At 42.5% G+C, this 17,909-nt stretch overlaps 1 protein-coding gene and 1 long non-coding RNA gene across 5 annotated transcripts in view; one reads left to right on the forward strand and one right to left on the reverse strand.

The window, feature by feature from the left end:
• ptprub (protein tyrosine phosphatase receptor type Ub) overlaps positions 1-17,909 on the forward strand; it is a 195,117-nt gene that overhangs the window by 122,218 nt on the left and 54,990 nt on the right. For all 4 annotated transcript variants that reach the window (XM_076889732.1, XM_076889733.1, XM_076889734.1 and 1 more), the window contains exons 8-12: positions 2,164-2,481; positions 5,489-5,598; positions 8,915-9,116; positions 11,347-11,449; positions 11,533-11,806. In XM_076889732.1, coding sequence (XP_076745847.1) covers positions 2,164-2,481; positions 5,489-5,598; positions 8,915-9,116; positions 11,347-11,449; positions 11,533-11,806 — 1,007 coding nt within the window. The remainder of the gene's footprint in view (positions 1-2,163; positions 2,482-5,488; positions 5,599-8,914; positions 9,117-11,346; positions 11,450-11,532; positions 11,807-17,909) is intronic.
• LOC143421038 (uncharacterized) lies at positions 11,309-12,473 on the reverse strand. The gene is made up of 3 exons (XR_013100761.1): positions 12,267-12,473; positions 11,540-11,705; positions 11,309-11,442 (listed from the first exon to the last, which is right to left on the reverse strand). It is a non-coding gene; the product is annotated as an uncharacterized LOC143421038 (long non-coding RNA).

Consider the following 17,909-nt stretch of genomic DNA (forward strand, 5'->3'; position numbering starts at 1 on the left):
CTCGTGGTGGCGAGCCATCCTAGCGCCGCTGCTGTAAAACTAATGGCCGTGAATGTGAACACGGTCTCCACCTGGCTCCGATGGTCATCCAGGTGTGCCTGATGAGCCATTGCTGTGATTATCAGCACGGTGCATTAGCACAGCTTGAAGCCCCTCAAGTAAACCACAGAGGAGAGGCGAGCGTTTGTACTGCAGGTGGTCCCCAAACTATGCTAATGGGCTTCCACCTGCTGCTGGGTCACTGAACCTTCTGGAAAGCCCCTGCCCGTGATGCTTTTGGTCTGTTAGAGGGAGCCAACGCTGGAGCCCGACTAAAATTAGGCACATTAGGAACACAAGTGCTTTGCCTTACTTGGCATGTCGTTTATCATGTCTTCCATTCAGAGGCAGAATTCCCTATATGGGCAGATTTGGATTTCTGTGCACCAGGGTGTGAGTGAATGTCTGTATAACACAATCTATACTGCTGCTGTCCCATGCTACAATTTTAGAGGAAGTAAACCAGAACCAATCACATCTTCTCTAACTTCCAATCTCCGTTCATCACCACGGTGCTGTGGGCTTTCGTCCATGTTGGGACGGCTGCAGTTTTCATGCCACGGGGTGCCAGGGAACGGGTGCCCGTGGCATACAGACAAATAAGACGAGGCTAGGGGAAGGGGCTGGCACAAATGTCCACTTTGAGAAAACCCATAATGAGCACACTGTGGCCGCTTTGGTGGCGCTTTCATCAACTCAGCAGTTAAATGCCTCTCTTTATTTAGCTCCCAGACTGTGCAGACTGTCAACTGCACCATCAAGACAATCCTCAGTCACAATGAACAATGGTACATTAACATTTCTTACTGGGTGCAGTCTACTACGGTGCGATTACCGTGCCCACCCATTTATCTACCGTCACATTACTCTGGATGAGGTTCAGATCAATGCTCTGTTCATATTTCCATCTACCCTGAGATGCCAGATAGCAAATTAAAAGAGAAAGTTGGTGATTGCAGAGACCTTTAGTATAGATTGGAACTGTCATAAAATCTCCACTGCTCTAGCTAAGTGTCTCAGACAGTCTGGAATATATATATATATGTACATATGTATGTGATGTCTGTTTGTGTGCCTGTGTGTCCTTGCACAAGTACAGAGCACCTTTTGAATCCATTTTCTCAGATAATACTTGTCTTAATGCATTAGCCCCTGCTCAGTGATGCATTAGCCACTTTATTTAAGTTCTCTGCACTAATCTGTGCTGCAGCGAGAATCCCTCTGAGTGTGCAAGTCAGCGAGGGAATGAAGACCTTGGCCAGTAACCTCAAACTCCACTGATCTCTTGCTGTACCCGATATCTTTGCTGTCATTCCCTGCCTCCCTGGCCCATTACTCATCGTGCCCTATTAAAAGAATAAAGCCATACAATGCATTATGTAGCATATTGCTTGACAAAAACGGCATTGATTGTGTTAATAATTTCCACTGATAAATACCTCCATTGATACGGAGGATGTCCTTGGCTTAACTTGGCCTTGCTTCAGTTTCGGACGTCCTCCCGAACACTGGCTGGTCTGTGCCTCTGGGTATAGAGGCTCTCTGTATCTTTCAGTGAGCAAATAAATTCAAGGGGAATATCACAGACGCAGCTGTTGTTCTTTTAGTACGAGTTAGAGAAAGTCGGGGTTAACCCGCCAGTGACCAGAATTAACTCGGTGCCTTCTAAAAATATGGACCGGGCCACAGCGATGACCCGTCAGTAACACTGACCAGCGGAAGTGAATGCTCTTGTGTTTTTTGTATGTGGATTAAACCTCAGGGCGAAGGAGTGAAACTACTGCATGACCACTTTGCTCTGCGGTAGGGGAAAGGGAGGAGACTGGTGGGAGTGCAACAGCAACCCGCGGCCTGTCCGATTAATTAGCGCAATTGGTGTGAGTTCCTGTTCTGCCATCAGGGATGTGGGTGTGTTGTGCTGGCAGCAAAATGACCTCTGCACTGTGGCAGGGCAGTATGGCGGCACGTAGAAGAGGAACAGCTTGAAAACTGCCCGGGTGGTCCTGTTATATTAGTAATGCAGGCTATTTGCTGGATGTTCTGTCAAAAATCCAATATTTCACAATAAAAGCTTACCTGTGTCTTGTCCGTATCTCTCATATCCTTTTCCTCAATCTCTCACAGAGCCCATGCGCGCATTACGGGGACTCGCCGCCACAGATATCCAGCCCAGGCAGTTGTCCCTGCAGTGGGAGAATTTGGCGTTCAACCTGACACGCTGCCACACCTACTCAGTGTCCCTGTGCTACCGCTACACCATGGCGGGAGGAGGCGGCGGCCACAACACCACCGTACGCGAGTGCCTTGCAGTGGAACACAATGCCTCACGCTTCACGCTGCGTGATCTGCCACCCTACCATGCCATCCATGTCCGTCTGTCACTGGCAAATCCAGAGGGGAAGAAAGAGGGCAGAGAGGTCACCTTTCAGACGGAGGAGGACAGTAAGTCCCAGAAGGAGATTACAGAAAAGACAGTAGATAGATGGTAAAAGACGGAGCGCAGAGAAACTAAAACCGAATAGAGCCACTGGATGAATGCTACACATTCAAGGTTCACTACCAGTTTATTAGATCTGCAGCAAAGTGCAACATTAATATCTGATCAAATGTTTCTTAAAGTTCTAATGATTTCAGTGAAACTGTTGTTGTTGAACTCGTTGTTTCCTACTAGCAGGCGTTTCTGTTTATTATCTTTTCCACCTCATTTAAATCAATGAAGGGAGGCTAAATAACAGAATCACCTTGCTTTATATTGCAGTACAACTGAGAGAAACAAAAAGCTGAGCGCTTCCGAGATTAAAATAAAAAATCCAATCAACACCTTTCCGAAACACTTTTCTTCAAAAGCATTGTAACCTTGATGAAGGTGAGAATATTGTAGGACTGTTGCTTTAAAAAGCTGTAACATTAGCAAGGTGTACTAATATTAGAGCAGCTGGGAAAAATCTTAAAGCTGCTCTCGCTCCTTAACAGCCAAAGACACCGTCATTCATCAGGCGTTCATATTATAAATGTTATTTTCTTAAAAAACAAACAAACAGAAACCTTCCACTCTCCAATTATCACAAAGTACAAGTTCCAATAATATGTGGTTCCCACTAAATGTTGGCAGTCCAACGTTTTATTGCCTTAAAGCATTTGCTCAGTTTGTCACATGCTAAACTGCGGTCTGGGGTTAGCTCACTGTATGTTCTCATAATAAGTGCAGGCTTCCCACATTGAAACTGTCCCATGTTATAATTTTGTGGACATACACCACCTCCCTAGGATTGTGTCGTCCCTCTTTTGCTTGCAAAAAAGCCCTGAGCTATTGAGGCATGGACTTCACCCGACCCCTAAGATGTGCTGGTGTATCTGGCACCAAGCTGTTAGAAACAGAACCTTTAAGCCCTGTAAATTGTAAGATGAAGCCTCCATGGACTTGTTAGACTTGTTTGTCGAGCACATCCCACAGATGCTTGATTGGATTGAGATTTCAAGGGGAATTTAGAGGCTAAACAACTTGTTGTTGTGCTCCTGAACTATTTTAGTTTTGTGGCAGGGCGCACTACCCTGCTGAAAGAGGCCACAGCCATCAGGGAATACGGTTTCAGTGCTTAGGTATTGATATATGTCAATGTACCATCCACATGGATGACAGGACCCAAGGTTTCCAAGTAGAAAGCCTCACACTGCCTCCGGTGGCTGGTCTTCCTCCCATAGTGTCCAACTCCAGGCCTCAAGGGCTGCTGTCCTATAGGTTTTAAATGTGTCCTTGATCCAACATGGCTGATTTAAATGGCTAAATTACCTCCTCAACAAGTTCTCCAGAGGCCTGGTAATGAACGAATCATTTGATTCAGCGGCGTTGGCCCAGGGTGAGATCAAAAACCTGCAGGACACCGGCCCTTGAGGCCTGGAGTTGGACACCCCTGCCATAGTGCATCCTAACACCAGGTGTTTCACCATGGTAAGCGATGCACACACAACCGGCCATCCATGTGATGTCAAAGAAAATGTGGATACCTTCCTCCATGGCTCCGTGGTCCAGTTCTGATGCTTCGTGACCATTGCTGGTGCTTTTATTTGGGGACAGGGGTACACAACAAACTGCAATGCGGATGTAGATTCTGACACCTTTCTACCAGAACAGCTCTCTGCATTAGTGATCCTTGGTCACCTGTAACCTTGCTGCTGGTTCACCGCTGTTCTTTCTTTGTGTTTGATAGATATAAACCACTGCAGACTGGGAACATCCCAGAGTTACAGTCCTGGAGATGATCTGACCCAGTTATCTAGCATCACAATTTGGCACATCTCAGACTTGCTCAGATCCTTAGGTTTGCCAGATTTCTGCTTCTAACAAATCAGCTTTGAGGACAAAATGTTCACTTGCTCCTTAATATCACCCACTCACTAACAGGTGCCATGATGAAGAGATAATCAGTGTTATTTGCTTCACCTGGCAGTGGTCATAATGTTATGCCAGATTGGTGTAATTCTGCTTTTCCATCAGTGTTCAAAATACACAAATCCATTATCAGCCCAGTTTTGTGTAATTAAAACTTCTCCTCCCCTCTCCCTTACGCATTAATACAGAAAGGGTGACCGGCTGACTGAGTCAGCATCACAAAAGATCCATTTCATTTTTAGATGGAAATAACATAAAAGAGAAAACATATCTGAGACTCGGGCAATCCCGAGATAGGATTTGGTTCTTATTTCTTATCTCCTATTATTCCTGTGTGCCTTCACAGATTTTCTGCGTGGTGGCTAAAGGAGAAATCAATTCTGCCGTGAACCAAAAAAAGGAAAAACATCTAAACAAACAGGATTTTTCAGAAAGCTACATACACACATATGTACAGAGGAAGATAGAAAAAGAGCAACCAAATAAGAGAGTGAATGTTTTTCTTTTGCTTAGATAAAGATGAGTATATGTATAAATACAAACAGTGTGTGCCAATTAGAACCACCTTTTCCAAAAGTCCCAATAAGCAAATTTGTCGTCCTGACTAACCCAATTCAAAAAAACAGTCAACTCAGCTGTTTGGCTCTCGCTTTAGCCTCAGGCCTGAATCTCACATAACAGTCTTCCTCTGCGCAGTACTCGCACAGACCGCTGGGACCAGGACTTCAACTGAATGGCCCCAAAACCATGTATAGTCGAGAGCTCAGGCCTTCACATATTCATCAGTATATTTAAGCTTTGACTGAAGCAGAATAAAAAAATATAATTCTTTTATAATATTTTCTTTTTTCTCATCTTTGTAATGGGTGCATAATTTATGCAGTTCTGTATCCTTTTTGTGAGTTTTGCCTGCCTACTGCTCTGTGTGTCAGAGTGCTTTGTGTGATGCGTCGCTCTGGGCCACAATGACATTCACTCTGTGATATTGACAGGAGAGGATCACTGTGTGATTAGCCCTTCAGTTTCCCTGACAAATGTTTGTTCTGTAATTTCTCATAGTCCCCGGAGGCATCGCACCGGAGTCGCTCACCTTCACCCCACTGGATGACATGATCTTCCTGAAGTGGGAGGAGCCTGTTGAGCCCAATGGACTTATTACCCAGTATGAGGTGAGCCCATGGAGACATGAGGGTGAATTTCTTCGATGTGTAAATTTAATTGGTTGTAGAGTTTGGTGGATTGGGGCAGGTGCGAGCATTTAGTAGTCTCTCTGTTATCATTGTTGGCTCCGCTGGACTTAAAAGTTGACTTAATCAGCTAACATGGTTGCTGTGCTGTTGTTTGCTGATTCTTTTAATGATTCTGGAGTGTAAACATATTCAAATCTAATAACAAGCAAGGCTGTACCCATGCATATCAGCATGTTAAATACCAGTGGCTGGATGGGTGATTAATCAACTTCTCTGTGCTTTATCTTGAACTTTATTCAGGGTTGCCATGGTTTGCGTACCAGAAACTAACTGGGAGAATATTTCTGTGTACAAAGTCTGCAAACGTATAGATGTCAAAATCCTGAACTGTCTGATGATGATGAATCAGTTATTTAAGTGCAGTCTGTACAGTAGTGATTTTAGACTACAACTAAAAGAGAATTTCATATGCTCAGATGAATCTTTAAAATAATGAAATTACATTGATCTACAGTAAAATAAACACAGATATTAAACGTGTTATTGCTAGGAAACCATCAAACTAGCTCGTATTCTCTAGCCAATAGTAACTCTGATATTCCTCTCCTGCCCTGACAGACAGCTGGAAAATTTAATTTGAACCTGACTTTGGTTGTTTAAATAGTATTATGTTTAATCATATTTCAACGTCCTGTTAAACACTGTCGGCATTTCAGTTGAAAGGCGCAGAGTGAGGTCTCTGTCAGTTTCTCTCCCTCACCTGCCATCCAAGCTATCCGTGCCACCTGCACCGTGGTGCCTTATTTGTAAAGTGGCTTTGACAATACAAAGAAAAACCCAGTAATATTCTAAATAAAGTTGTTAAATATTATATACTACAGATGGAAAGCATAGTGGTATTAACCCTATTGGTATTGTATAGTGATAAAAGTGAGCATCGGGATTGTATGAGTGCATACACTATTGCTGAAAAGAAAAGTGATGCAGGGATGAGTTTTAAGACGTCAAATGTAAAGAATAAAAAAAAATCAGTTTTAATAAATTTAAACATCCTTAATTTTGTAAATCAGGCAAATTAATGAAAGACCATTGAGCCAGTGAGTAAAACATTTGTGCCACGTGTGCCATCAACAGTGTGTCATGTGAGAGACGTAGGTCATACATGCTGCCTGAAAAAAGGAGACTGACACTCTGAACTCAACTATGATAGAAGATCAACTATGATCTTCTTCTGAGATTTTGAGTGGCAATCACTCCTGGGTATCATCCAATGCAAGACCTCCCCAGAATATATAATGCCTGCAAAGTATAGACGCCTTACTCACAGTTTCAGTAAAAGTCCCGGTGCAGGCATCTGCTGTGTGACCTCTGTAGGATAAAACGTACCTCCAACACATAAAGGGCTGCTGGGATAGTTGGTAAAGTCTTAAAGCTAAGCAAAATGCACGATCAGGCGCTTAACTGCAGGCTGAGTTTCTTTATTGGGTTGCTTGCATCATACATACGACTAAACTCATAAATTAAACTGAGGTGGATGTGGATGTAGTTTGTTCTACTGCTTCCATGCCATTTTTGTGGTCAAGAATAAAATATAATTTTCCCATTTGGTTTGATAAATTTAGAGGTTCTTTTTAAGGGGTTGTTAACTTTATATTCAATATTTTTACCAGCACAAAAAAAAATCTCCAGCAATACAAAAAAAATAACAAACCCAAACAGCATTTTCCTGGAACTGAAACGTGCCTGTTCTTTTTTTGTTTCCTGCCTAGTGCAGAAAATATTTCCCTCTCTAGTTGCTGAACCAATTTCAGCATTGCTGCAACTGGCACAGCACAGATAAAGTATGTGCTTAATCACACAACCGCTCTGCTGCAGTTTATGCTTTTTTCTTTTTCCACCCAACGGACAATGCATGTGTGTCTTTATAAACAAAAATAGCAGCGATGACTGGATATGCTTTTGCTGACCCTTGAGCACATGGCTTGGTCTTCTTGTCCTGTAGAAACAGAGAGTGGCACCTTAATCGATACACAAATTTTTGCTGTAGGGCTTCTGCTTAGCTGGACAATCATTTTGCATTTACTTTACACCCTCTGTCTGCAGAAGAGTTGAGCATGCCTACCCATGCTCAACTCTTCCTTCCGTGGCTTCTCTTGCAATGTCACCTCAAGGATATATTAAATAGAATTTCCAGTTTGACATATAAAGTGGAGGCCGCACAAGATTTTTACACTGTAGTGTACACTGATCTTCCTCAACTGACAAAGAAAGCTTTATACAAAGCTGTAGAAATCCTCTTCATTTCTCTCAGATTAAACTATTGACCAGTCTGCCTGAGCCTATCGACCAGAAAGCTGTCCTGCAAGCCCTCCTCGTTCTTCTGTGCTGGGTCTGGCATTTTTTATGAATGCCTTTGTAGCAGAAACACAGTGGTCTGTCTTTTCTCAGTCACTGGATGGCTCATAATTCTATCTTCTCCCTACGAGCATGAGCAGACATTAAGCTCTTCTTATGATAATCAGCAGAAGCTTCGGTTCAGCTCGAGCGTCAGTGCCGGTGTGTGCAACGTGCACGCGCACGAGCACATACGGTACGCATCGTGTGTGTGTTCGTTTCTTCAGTGAAGTGGATCTCCTCCAGCTCCACGTTTCCCTAATACGCTCACCCTTGTCTGATTGCGGTAAGGTCATCTCATTTAGCTCTCCACTATTTCAAAGAGCATAAGTGGAAATTCTCGTGAGGTAGAGGCACAGCTAATCACCTCTTGAGGAAAAACTTTTGAAAAGATTACACTTTTTTGAGGACACTCTCGCGCACCGATTTCGTAGTGTTAACAAGTGTTAATTAAACTCATAAACACTTCACAGTATTGATTTTCATGTTTGGAAATACTTTTTAGTGCGCGAGGTTCCGTCTCTGGCCTTCATAATGAGTTACTTAGTCAGAAAATCACTTACGGCTTCCAATGCTTCTCACCAGAGCTCCATGTTGCTCGTATGCCTTTGAGCTAATGGCGACCATGCCAATCAAGACGTATTCACCTGAAACTGGAAACCACATGAGCAATTAGCATGTTTATTTAGTGAAGCAGTTTTTATTTCATGTCAAGTGAATCATATCAATGACATATTTAATTTACTACTTATGACCGAGCCATTTGTGCACCTATTTGATGAACTCAACTGGGGGGGGAAAAAAAAAATCACAGTTGAAGTTTGTTAGCAGGTATAACAACAGAGCAAAAAAACATTTTAACTGTTTTTTAATGCTGTTTTTATTCCCTATCTGACATCAGATCAGCTACCAGAGTATCGAGTCATCTGATCCGAGCATCAACGTCCCAGGACCCAGGAGAACAGTGTCAAAGCTCAAGAACGAAACCTACCACATGTTCTCCAACCTCCACCCCGGAACGACTTACCTAATCTCCGTCCGGGCACGTACGGCCAAGGGCTTTGGCCAGACGGCCCTCACCGAGATCACCACTAACATCTCTGGTAGGAGCGCCGCTGTCGGAGCATCCGTGTTATCGTGGGCGACGGTGCGAAATCTGGTGTAAAATCGTAAGATAGAAATGAAGGCGGGCGTGTAGAGGCTGTTCTCTGTGCCATCGCTGCCTATCGCTAATGCAGCATGCAGGTACAACAGTGAGACTTCACCCACTGTGTGCTATAATTAGAAATCAGGTTTTCTCTCTTTTAACCTCTGTGTCTTCTCCCCTCGCTGAGGCAAAACTGCTGCTCCCAGAGTGCAAGAGCTATTTTCCAATTGCCTTTCCAATCTAGTGGCACGCTGTCATCTCACAGTCCTCAAGACATAAATTAACTTGCAGGTAGCAGGAAAGCACAACAGAGGGGACACTGCTGTGCGTTATGTATGAAGAAAGATTTAGAACATTCTCGGGACCAGAACACCCCTTCTGAGAGTCTCAGAGCTTATTACTGGTGATAGAAATCCAACCTTTGTGTTTCTGTTTCCTTTTAATGATGCATTTGCGCTTGTTAAGGGATGAGATTACACCTCTGAGGAGCACACAGCACGACCACTCCCACTCGGTCTCGCTCGAACATTTACTCTCTCTGCCCCCATCTCTTTGCAGAGAGGTCCGGTTTGTTTAATTATAGATTTAGTGCACAGGCTCACTCGCTGTATGGCAGACAGCAATCTGGCGTGGAGCCAGACCACAGATAGAGTCCAAAAGTCTTTGCAGATCATCCTCAGCCTCCTCCTCTGGCCCACGGTGCAGAACATTCACTTACACTGAGCGTCTCTCAAATCTGCACTGACAGCTAGCAAACACTGAACACCTTCAACAGCCACTACTGTCAGCATCTTCAAGCAACACCCACCGCGGAGTATCCTTCCACGCACGTTTCCTTATTCGCGTGCACGCGGAGTCGTGGCTGACGGGCACTAATCTCTCAGACAGGCTCAGTGTGGCAACTGGCATCGAACCCTCTTTTTTCTTTTTTGGCAGCACGTAATGTCGACAATAGTGCATCTGGTTTTCCTCAATAACTCACCTTAATTGATGCGTGCTCTTTCCTTCTGCGCTATTAGTGAACTGCTTTTTAATATGATAATTATCGATTCCTCATGAATAGTTTGCTCTCTTCCCCCTCGCTAATTGACTGCTGATATTAAAGAAAAATGTGCCGCCACATCTCCAGGGAGGAGCATGACTTTAGCCAAATCCTTTTAAATGAAAAACCCATTCAATTTAGCTTCACTCCCTTTATTTTTAATTGGACTTGTTTCTAAGACAACTAGAAGGGAAATTCAAACATTGTACTTAAAATGACAATATGGGGTTTGGGTATATTAGCCCGTTTATCCCTGTATGCTGACAAAGGAACGAGTCTTTGCTCAAAAAGACAGTTTGTGCGGCTTAGACCAGGGGTGTTAAACATTAGGCTCGGGGGGTCACACTCTGCTCGGCAAAGACTCCAATCTGGCCCACTGGGAAGCTTTGAAAAATGTGAAAGATGGGATAAGAATTTTCAGCTTTCACCTGTATTTTCATACTTTTTACAGCTTTTCCCACTGATAAAGACCTCCCCCCCCCCCCCATCATTCATACTAAAACAAAGTAATTAAGTGCAAGTTAAAATTACAGGGCTGTCTGTGCAACGAACAAACAGATTTATTTTTGTAATTTGACACAGTTCTTTCTTATAATTTAAGCCCAAAGAGTCGTGCTGACAGATTTCTTTTCACTTGCCACAGTAGAAAAACTTTGTGTGGAAAAATTGATCTGCACTGTAGTTAAACTTCTTGACTGCACATTGACAAAATCAAGTTTTGCTGACCTTAAGTGGGTCGCACTTAAGGTCAAAGTGGGCTGCATGTGGCCCACGATTCAAAATGAGGTCGACTCCCTTGACCTTAAAAATTCATCTCTGAATTTCTAGTTCCATAGTCTAAACTGTAAATATGTAAAAGATGAATAGTGATGTAGCTGTGTGCACACATTTTTTATCTTAATGACATGGCGAGATATGCCAGTGTATCAACAACTGTCTGCATTGCCACTAGTTAGTGTACTATGAGGAAAACGCTATATAGTGAGTGAGTGAGGCTCCGTGTTACGTGACATTTCAAGGATGAACATGTTTATGTGAAAGGACAAAGAGGCAGAAATGAGCACTGGCTAAGGCTAGACGTGTGCTTATTTGCGTGTGCTTTTATTGTTTTTGACATGTAAGCTTTGGTGTCTGGTGTCCACAGCTCCCACCTTTGATTACGGAGACATGCCGTCTCCGCTGAGTGAGACAGAGAGCACAATTACTGTCCTGCTGCGCCCCGCCCAAGGCAGAGGAGCACCTGTTAGGTGAGGAGATCATTTCAGGTACAGAAAATTGATTTTCATCAGTGCTCCAGGCTTATTAAAATGCACATCCGCTCTTTGTACAGCACATACCAGGTAGTGGTTGAGGAAGAAACTGGGAAGAAAGTGAAGCGGGAACTGGGGGTGCAGGAATGCTTTCCGTTGCCCATGTCACACGGGGAGGCCCAGGCCCGAGGGACGCCTCACTACTACACAGCCGAGCTGCCGCCCAGCAGTCTGCCCGAGGCCAGTCCCTTTACTGTGGGTGACAATCACACGTATAATGGTTACTGGAATAGCCCTTTGGACCCCCGCAAAAGCTACCTTGTCTACTTCCAGGCTATGAGCAACTTCAGAGGGGTGAGTGACTATAAACTTGCACTGGTGTTGCAGCAAAGCTGGATACGTTGTTTTTGCAAACCTTGTTATAGTCTGTGTCAAATTGTACCAATGACACTCCTGTTCTTTAATGTATTAAACGTTCTCAAATCAGTTGCAGGCCTTTGTATGGAAAACTGTTCTGTTCCCCACTGATGCTAACACACCCATCTCCATAATATCCCAGTTTAATCCCTGGCCAGTGGTAATCAAATGAAGTCAGTGGTGTTTGGCGTTAATGAGTATCTGTATTTAAAGTACTAATGCTGTGACTGATGTATTGTGTGGACCTCTGAACAAGCACTTATGCAGTGAAAGAGGTTGTTGGATGAAAACAAACTGTGCAGGCAAATGTAACTACTTGAAAACTACAAACGCTTACATCCTACCACTTTGATTCTCTGCATTTCTGAGACAGGAATTACTTGCATGTATTACTTACAGCAAGCAAAGCTCTGATTAAGTGGAATTACTCAGAGTAAACAATCCACTTCATTCGCCTCCTCTGTCCCGTTACCTCCATGTCCTTGTCTGCTCCCCTCTTTCTTTATGCAAATAATTAGTTAATTATCTTCGAGAAAAATCCAGATGTAGCTGGCCAGGGTAACGCAGAACTAAACCTGAGGCTTTTACGTGACTGCTTTTCTGTCCACTCACTAAAAACTTGCAGACCTTGTTTCCACACGGCTGTGCTTGCTTCCATTTCATTGTTCTTGAACAGACAAAGACCTTCAGTTGTACCCAGAGGATGCCACATTACCTTTCCAAATTCCATTACAGGAAGAGCTGCTACCTGGGTGAGGCAATTACTTAAGGATAATTGGGCACAGGTGCAGCTGATCAGTGGTAGAAAGCTGCTGCTTTAATATTCACAGACTGTGGCAATGTAGCTGAGAGTTATTGCCGTAGGTAAAAACACAGTCTTCTGTGATCATCAGCTGGTGATAAATACGTGCAAGCTGGGTCACTCGTGTCTGCTTATTTTTTCCGATTTCTGTCGGCTGCTTTTTCATTAGGAGTGTGCGTGTGAGTGTTTTTAAAAATCCTGCAAACAGGAGCTGGGTGACTCGTCCCCACCAGTAAGATCTTTTTCCAACCCAGTGAAAAAACACACGGACGGAGTGCTGTGTGAGCACTTCACACAGCTAGGCTACCAAGAATGGGATTAGATAGGGGCGGCCTGGCTTTACCGGCGGATGGGATTAGGCTTTGTTTTGCCTGGCAGGGGGCCAGCATCCATGACCCACAGTGATGGGAGCACAGTGCCAAATCACACAGCCAACATTGTCCTCAGTCCTTTAAACATTGCTTTGCCTGGAAGTACAGATGCAGTGAGTGTTTAAATCTGTATATCGGTGCTGCAGGACTGAACCGACTTCACTTAAATCAGCTTTTAACACAAGGAGTTTTAGTCAGAACAAGTTTACCCTCACAAACACATTATTTCGGGGAGTGTGTCAGACCTTGCTCAGTGTTCATTGCTTAGCACAGGATCTTATTAACCTCCTAAGACCCGAACTCTTTCACGACATGCATTTTTAATTTCTCTTTGATATTTGGGCTGATTGGGGCCCGATGAATGTAAAAAACAAAGAATTACCAGATTTTTTTTTTACCTAATTTTTGTTTTTAAGAAAAATGAGAGCCACATATGAGGATATTCATTTAAAATTTTGATATAACAGTAGCAGTATAATGTCCTCGTAAGTGGATATCAGGCCCATGTAGAGCAAAATTTAGTATTTTGGTCTAAATAACCCAAAATGTGATGTCCACATATGTGGACGGCAGGTCCTAGGAGGTTAATATAGCTTTTTCATTGATGTCAGTGTAATAGCTGTGTGATGTCAGTGAGTTCGGTATAGTTAAATCGAACCTATGCTTTGTATATAACCCACACACATCACAACAGGATTATGAAAAGACAAGGATTGCAGGAGAAAAGGTGTCATATGCATAATGTAACAAAAAAAGTATTAAAGAGTGTAAAATAGCAGTAATTAGACTGCTAACAGAGCACACAGTTATACGGCATGGCACTTAGCTTGTTAATGATATTAACGTCATTAGCAGGCGCAGTTTTTCACCTCCCAGAGTCATTTAAAAGTGGCCACATCCAAGTGCTAATGACAAAGTGTATTAAAACCATCAAGCAGATGTTCACGTTTGGCTCCTGTAGCCTGCACGGACCAGAAATGGTTCAGCAATTGCTAAATGTTTTGTCCTGTTTTGTATCTTCCTGCTTGTGCTCCATGTGCATTTATGCGTCACAGGCCTTTTCACATTTTCGCATTGTGCGCACACTGTCACAAAAATGTAGGCCAGAAAAGTGAACGTTGGCATTTTGAATTCGATTGCGTACAGAGGCACAAATGCATGTACTGGGGATATTTTTGTAGTGGTGTTTTGTAAAGAAGAGAGCGAAGCGTAATTACTTTATGCCTGCTCGTTTTAGTGGAAGAAAAAAATGTAAAGAGCACTCCAGAAGCTGGCAATGAAAGTAGTTTCTCTCCCAAGAGTGAGGCATCTGAAAGTCACAGACACCTGGATTAAACACTTGTTGATGCCGTGCTGACATAATTGTCATCTTTAACAGTTATTTAAGCTATTGCACCCCGGGGGGGCAAACAGAGCTGTCATCACGTTTTATGACTTATTGGGACGCCTCGTTATTTCAGAATCTCTGTGGTTTATTTAAGGTTTTGTCTTTGTGAAGGGGAAACATTGAACCTCTATAATGGTGGAACAGTTTGAACAGTATATGGGACCCATAATATTTGGTATTTACCCATGCTAATTATCTAGAGAGTGGCTCTCAAGCCTCTGTAATTGCTTTGATTGATCCATCTAAAGAGGTACTTGAAAAGCTGTGGATAAAGGCTGTAGCTTTGAAGGATACAGCATACCCATTTATAACCACTACACTTAGATCTTCAAACTTTGCACACACATACACACAAACACTGTAAAAACCTTGAGTGTGTGCCATAGAGCCCTGTGTTGCATGTTGGCATTTGCGTTTTGTATTTAGAGCTGCCAGGAGCCACCAGCCCCTCAGGCGTAACTGGCACAGCGTGGGGAGACGTGATGTTTCTTCCACAATCTGGAGCTTGCCAATTAACACTTCTGCTGAGCTAGTGCACAATGACTTAGATATGCGAGTTGAAAAATTTACTTGTCCATCACGACGACCTATTTTACATCATCTGCATTAAGGAGATGTAAATGTATCTGTCTTAATTTGCCAAAGCTTGTAATGATTGAATGTATGAATGATTTCAAATACTTTCTTCATAAAGTAGACTGCTTCAGATGAATCAGCTTTTCTTTCGTAAGGAAAATGTTTAATGTAATTGAGTCAGTCCACAGAAGGCTCAAAGTCCCCAGTCAGCAGTCTGCATGTTCCAGTTCTCCTGATACATGCAGTGGAAATGAAGTGGGTTGCACTTTGATGAATAGTATTAATTAAAACAAATTGATAATCATTTGATAGCAGTTGATATAAATTATATTAGAAATGTGGCTTAAAGTAAGTTATATAAATCCACCTGTCAGCTTCGTTGTATTGTGGTAATGTGCAAAAGTGTTTCTTTATATTTTGCTAGGAAAATGGGAAATTGGTGCAGCGATTTATCGAACCATGCAGACATACATGGAAATATAATATATATAGCATTTACTAGTATAATATTTGCTTATAACATTTCAGTTAATAATACAGTATGGAGTAGGGGTGGGTGATATAAACGATATACGATAGAAACAAAATAAATTTGGCCAACGATAGAGATTTTGACTATACCGCTCTATCACATGTTGATGATGTTATCAAGCTGCGCCTGTTTTGGTTGAAAGCATTGCAGTGGCTACAACCAGTATCATCTGCAAATTATGGCGGGCGACAGTCATAGCAAAGAGATGAAGCACTTTTGAAATATGGGGAAAGCCAAAAACTGCGCTTCCTCCACTTCCGTAACATTGATTCATTAATGCTGAATTCTCTCGCAGCTGCTCTATTCCCATGTTGTTGCAGTATATTAATAACTAACATCGTATTGTGGATGAATGATCTCAGTTGTTCTCCTGACTGAGGTTTGGCCCGTGTATAGCATCCTGCTATGCGATTGCATTTGTCCCCAACCACCAGAATCCCTCACGTTAACTTTTATCGAGTGGAAAAAAAGTTGGCGTTCATCCTCCAGCTTCACTGTGCTAATGTTATGCTAACATAGCTGTGTCGCTAGCAATCACGTAGCACAACATTATATACCAGGTAGTCCAACTTCAGTAACCCTGCAAACGCCACTGCTGTTTAGTTTCCTGTCTTCATTTATGTCGGAAGTGGTAGCTGAGCTGTACGTTTTCATTTTTCAGAAATCTCTCAGTCAGAACATGGTATGTCATGTTTAGGTGGAAACTAGCGAGCTAACTTCCTGCTAACTTCTAACTCCGTTAAATTTAATAACTTCTGTTTTCATGGATGCCTGGATGTTAAACTTAATTGTTACACTTGGTAAAGCAGCAATGCTGATGATTTTATTGAAGATTAAAGATCAAGCAGTGAGGCTTACCAAAGTTGTACTAAAACATTTTTTAACAGATTTCTGCACGCCCAAATCGGTTTGAGGTCAGTAAGCACAACCAGAATTCATACATAAGGCACACTCTCGATTTTTGAGAAAATTAAAGGATTTTAAGTGTGATTTATAGTGTGGAAAATACGTTATACAGAAGAAAAGAATATATCGCGATGTATATCGTTACCGCACATGCTTCAAATTATATCGCGATATGAATTTTAGGCCATATCGCCCAGCCCTAGTATGGAGGCAAACACAGAATTCATTCAATTCACTTTCAGGGTGCTTGAAAATCAATATTTGGTTTGGGCACCATTATTCTTCAACAAAGCCTGAACTCTCTTAGGCAAGTTTCTCTTAATTCCTTTAAAGAGTCTCCAGGAATAGTTCTCCAGGCTCCTTGAAGGAGATTCAGGTCTTTTGCTTTGGATATTGGGCTGCCTTTTGTTGGGTTTTCTATCAGGATAATTGTACGTTTTTACCAGTAAAGTATGCTTTTTTACTGCACTGACAGTGTTTTTGGATTATTGTCATGCTGAAAAACGAAGCCAATCAGATACTTTCCAGATGTTATTGTATGGATAATCAAAAATCTGCCATGTCTGTGTTAACAATTACAGCCCCAAACCATCGAACCAGACATTTCAAATTTATATTCATTGCGCCATCTGACCTGTTGCCAATGGTTTTTGGTCTCATTTTTCTATAATTTGGCAAACCTCAGCCTTTGCTCCCTGTTTTTCTTCCTTACGAATGGCTTCTTGACAGCCATATTTCTACTGAGAGCATTTCTGATGAAGCTTTAGTGAAAAGTAGATGGATCAACTGAAGGGCCAGCTTAGAGTTTATTCGCAAAGAGTCCAACAAAGCTAGATCCACTTCAAAGAAAGCAAGCTAACTAGCAGCTAACTAGATTAACAACAGCCAAAATATCTTGATGCATGCTCATTCATCCGGGTAAGTAAATCCCAAAGGTTGATTGTGTTCATCTGGACGTAGCGTTTTCAACAGGAGCAACGTTTTGTCACTTATCCAAGTGACTTCTTCAGTCTCAGCTGACTGCAGGTTTCCCCAACCTTATAAATAACCTTATAAACAGTACATTGCACAATAACTGATTCAGCTAATAATTTATATTAATGATCAAGGAACTGACCATTGTTCATTCAGTGGGCTGGTTTCAGTTATTGTGCAAATGTACTGTTTATAAGGTTGGGGAAACCTGCAGAATCAACCTTTGGAACAGCCAAAATAGCAGCAGTTACCAACAGAAAAGTATATCTTCAACAGCACCTCAGTATCGGTCAGAAGTGAGTTTCACTGACTCGGATTGGACTCCTTTCACAAAGCTTTTGAATTAGTAGGGGCAAGAAAACTGGATTCAGTTGACTCCAATCTGCAATCTACTGATATCTAGTGGTGAGGTTTTACACACTGTTGGGCTGGAGAAATGGCACTCTGTGTGACGGACATGTTTGTTTACAGTTTGATTCTATATTTTCAGA

This window comes from Maylandia zebra, linkage group LG11 (genome assembly GCF_041146795.1).
Source record: "Maylandia zebra isolate NMK-2024a linkage group LG11, Mzebra_GT3a, whole genome shotgun sequence".
NCBI classification, from domain to species: domain Eukaryota; kingdom Metazoa; phylum Chordata; class Actinopteri; order Cichliformes; family Cichlidae; genus Maylandia; species Maylandia zebra.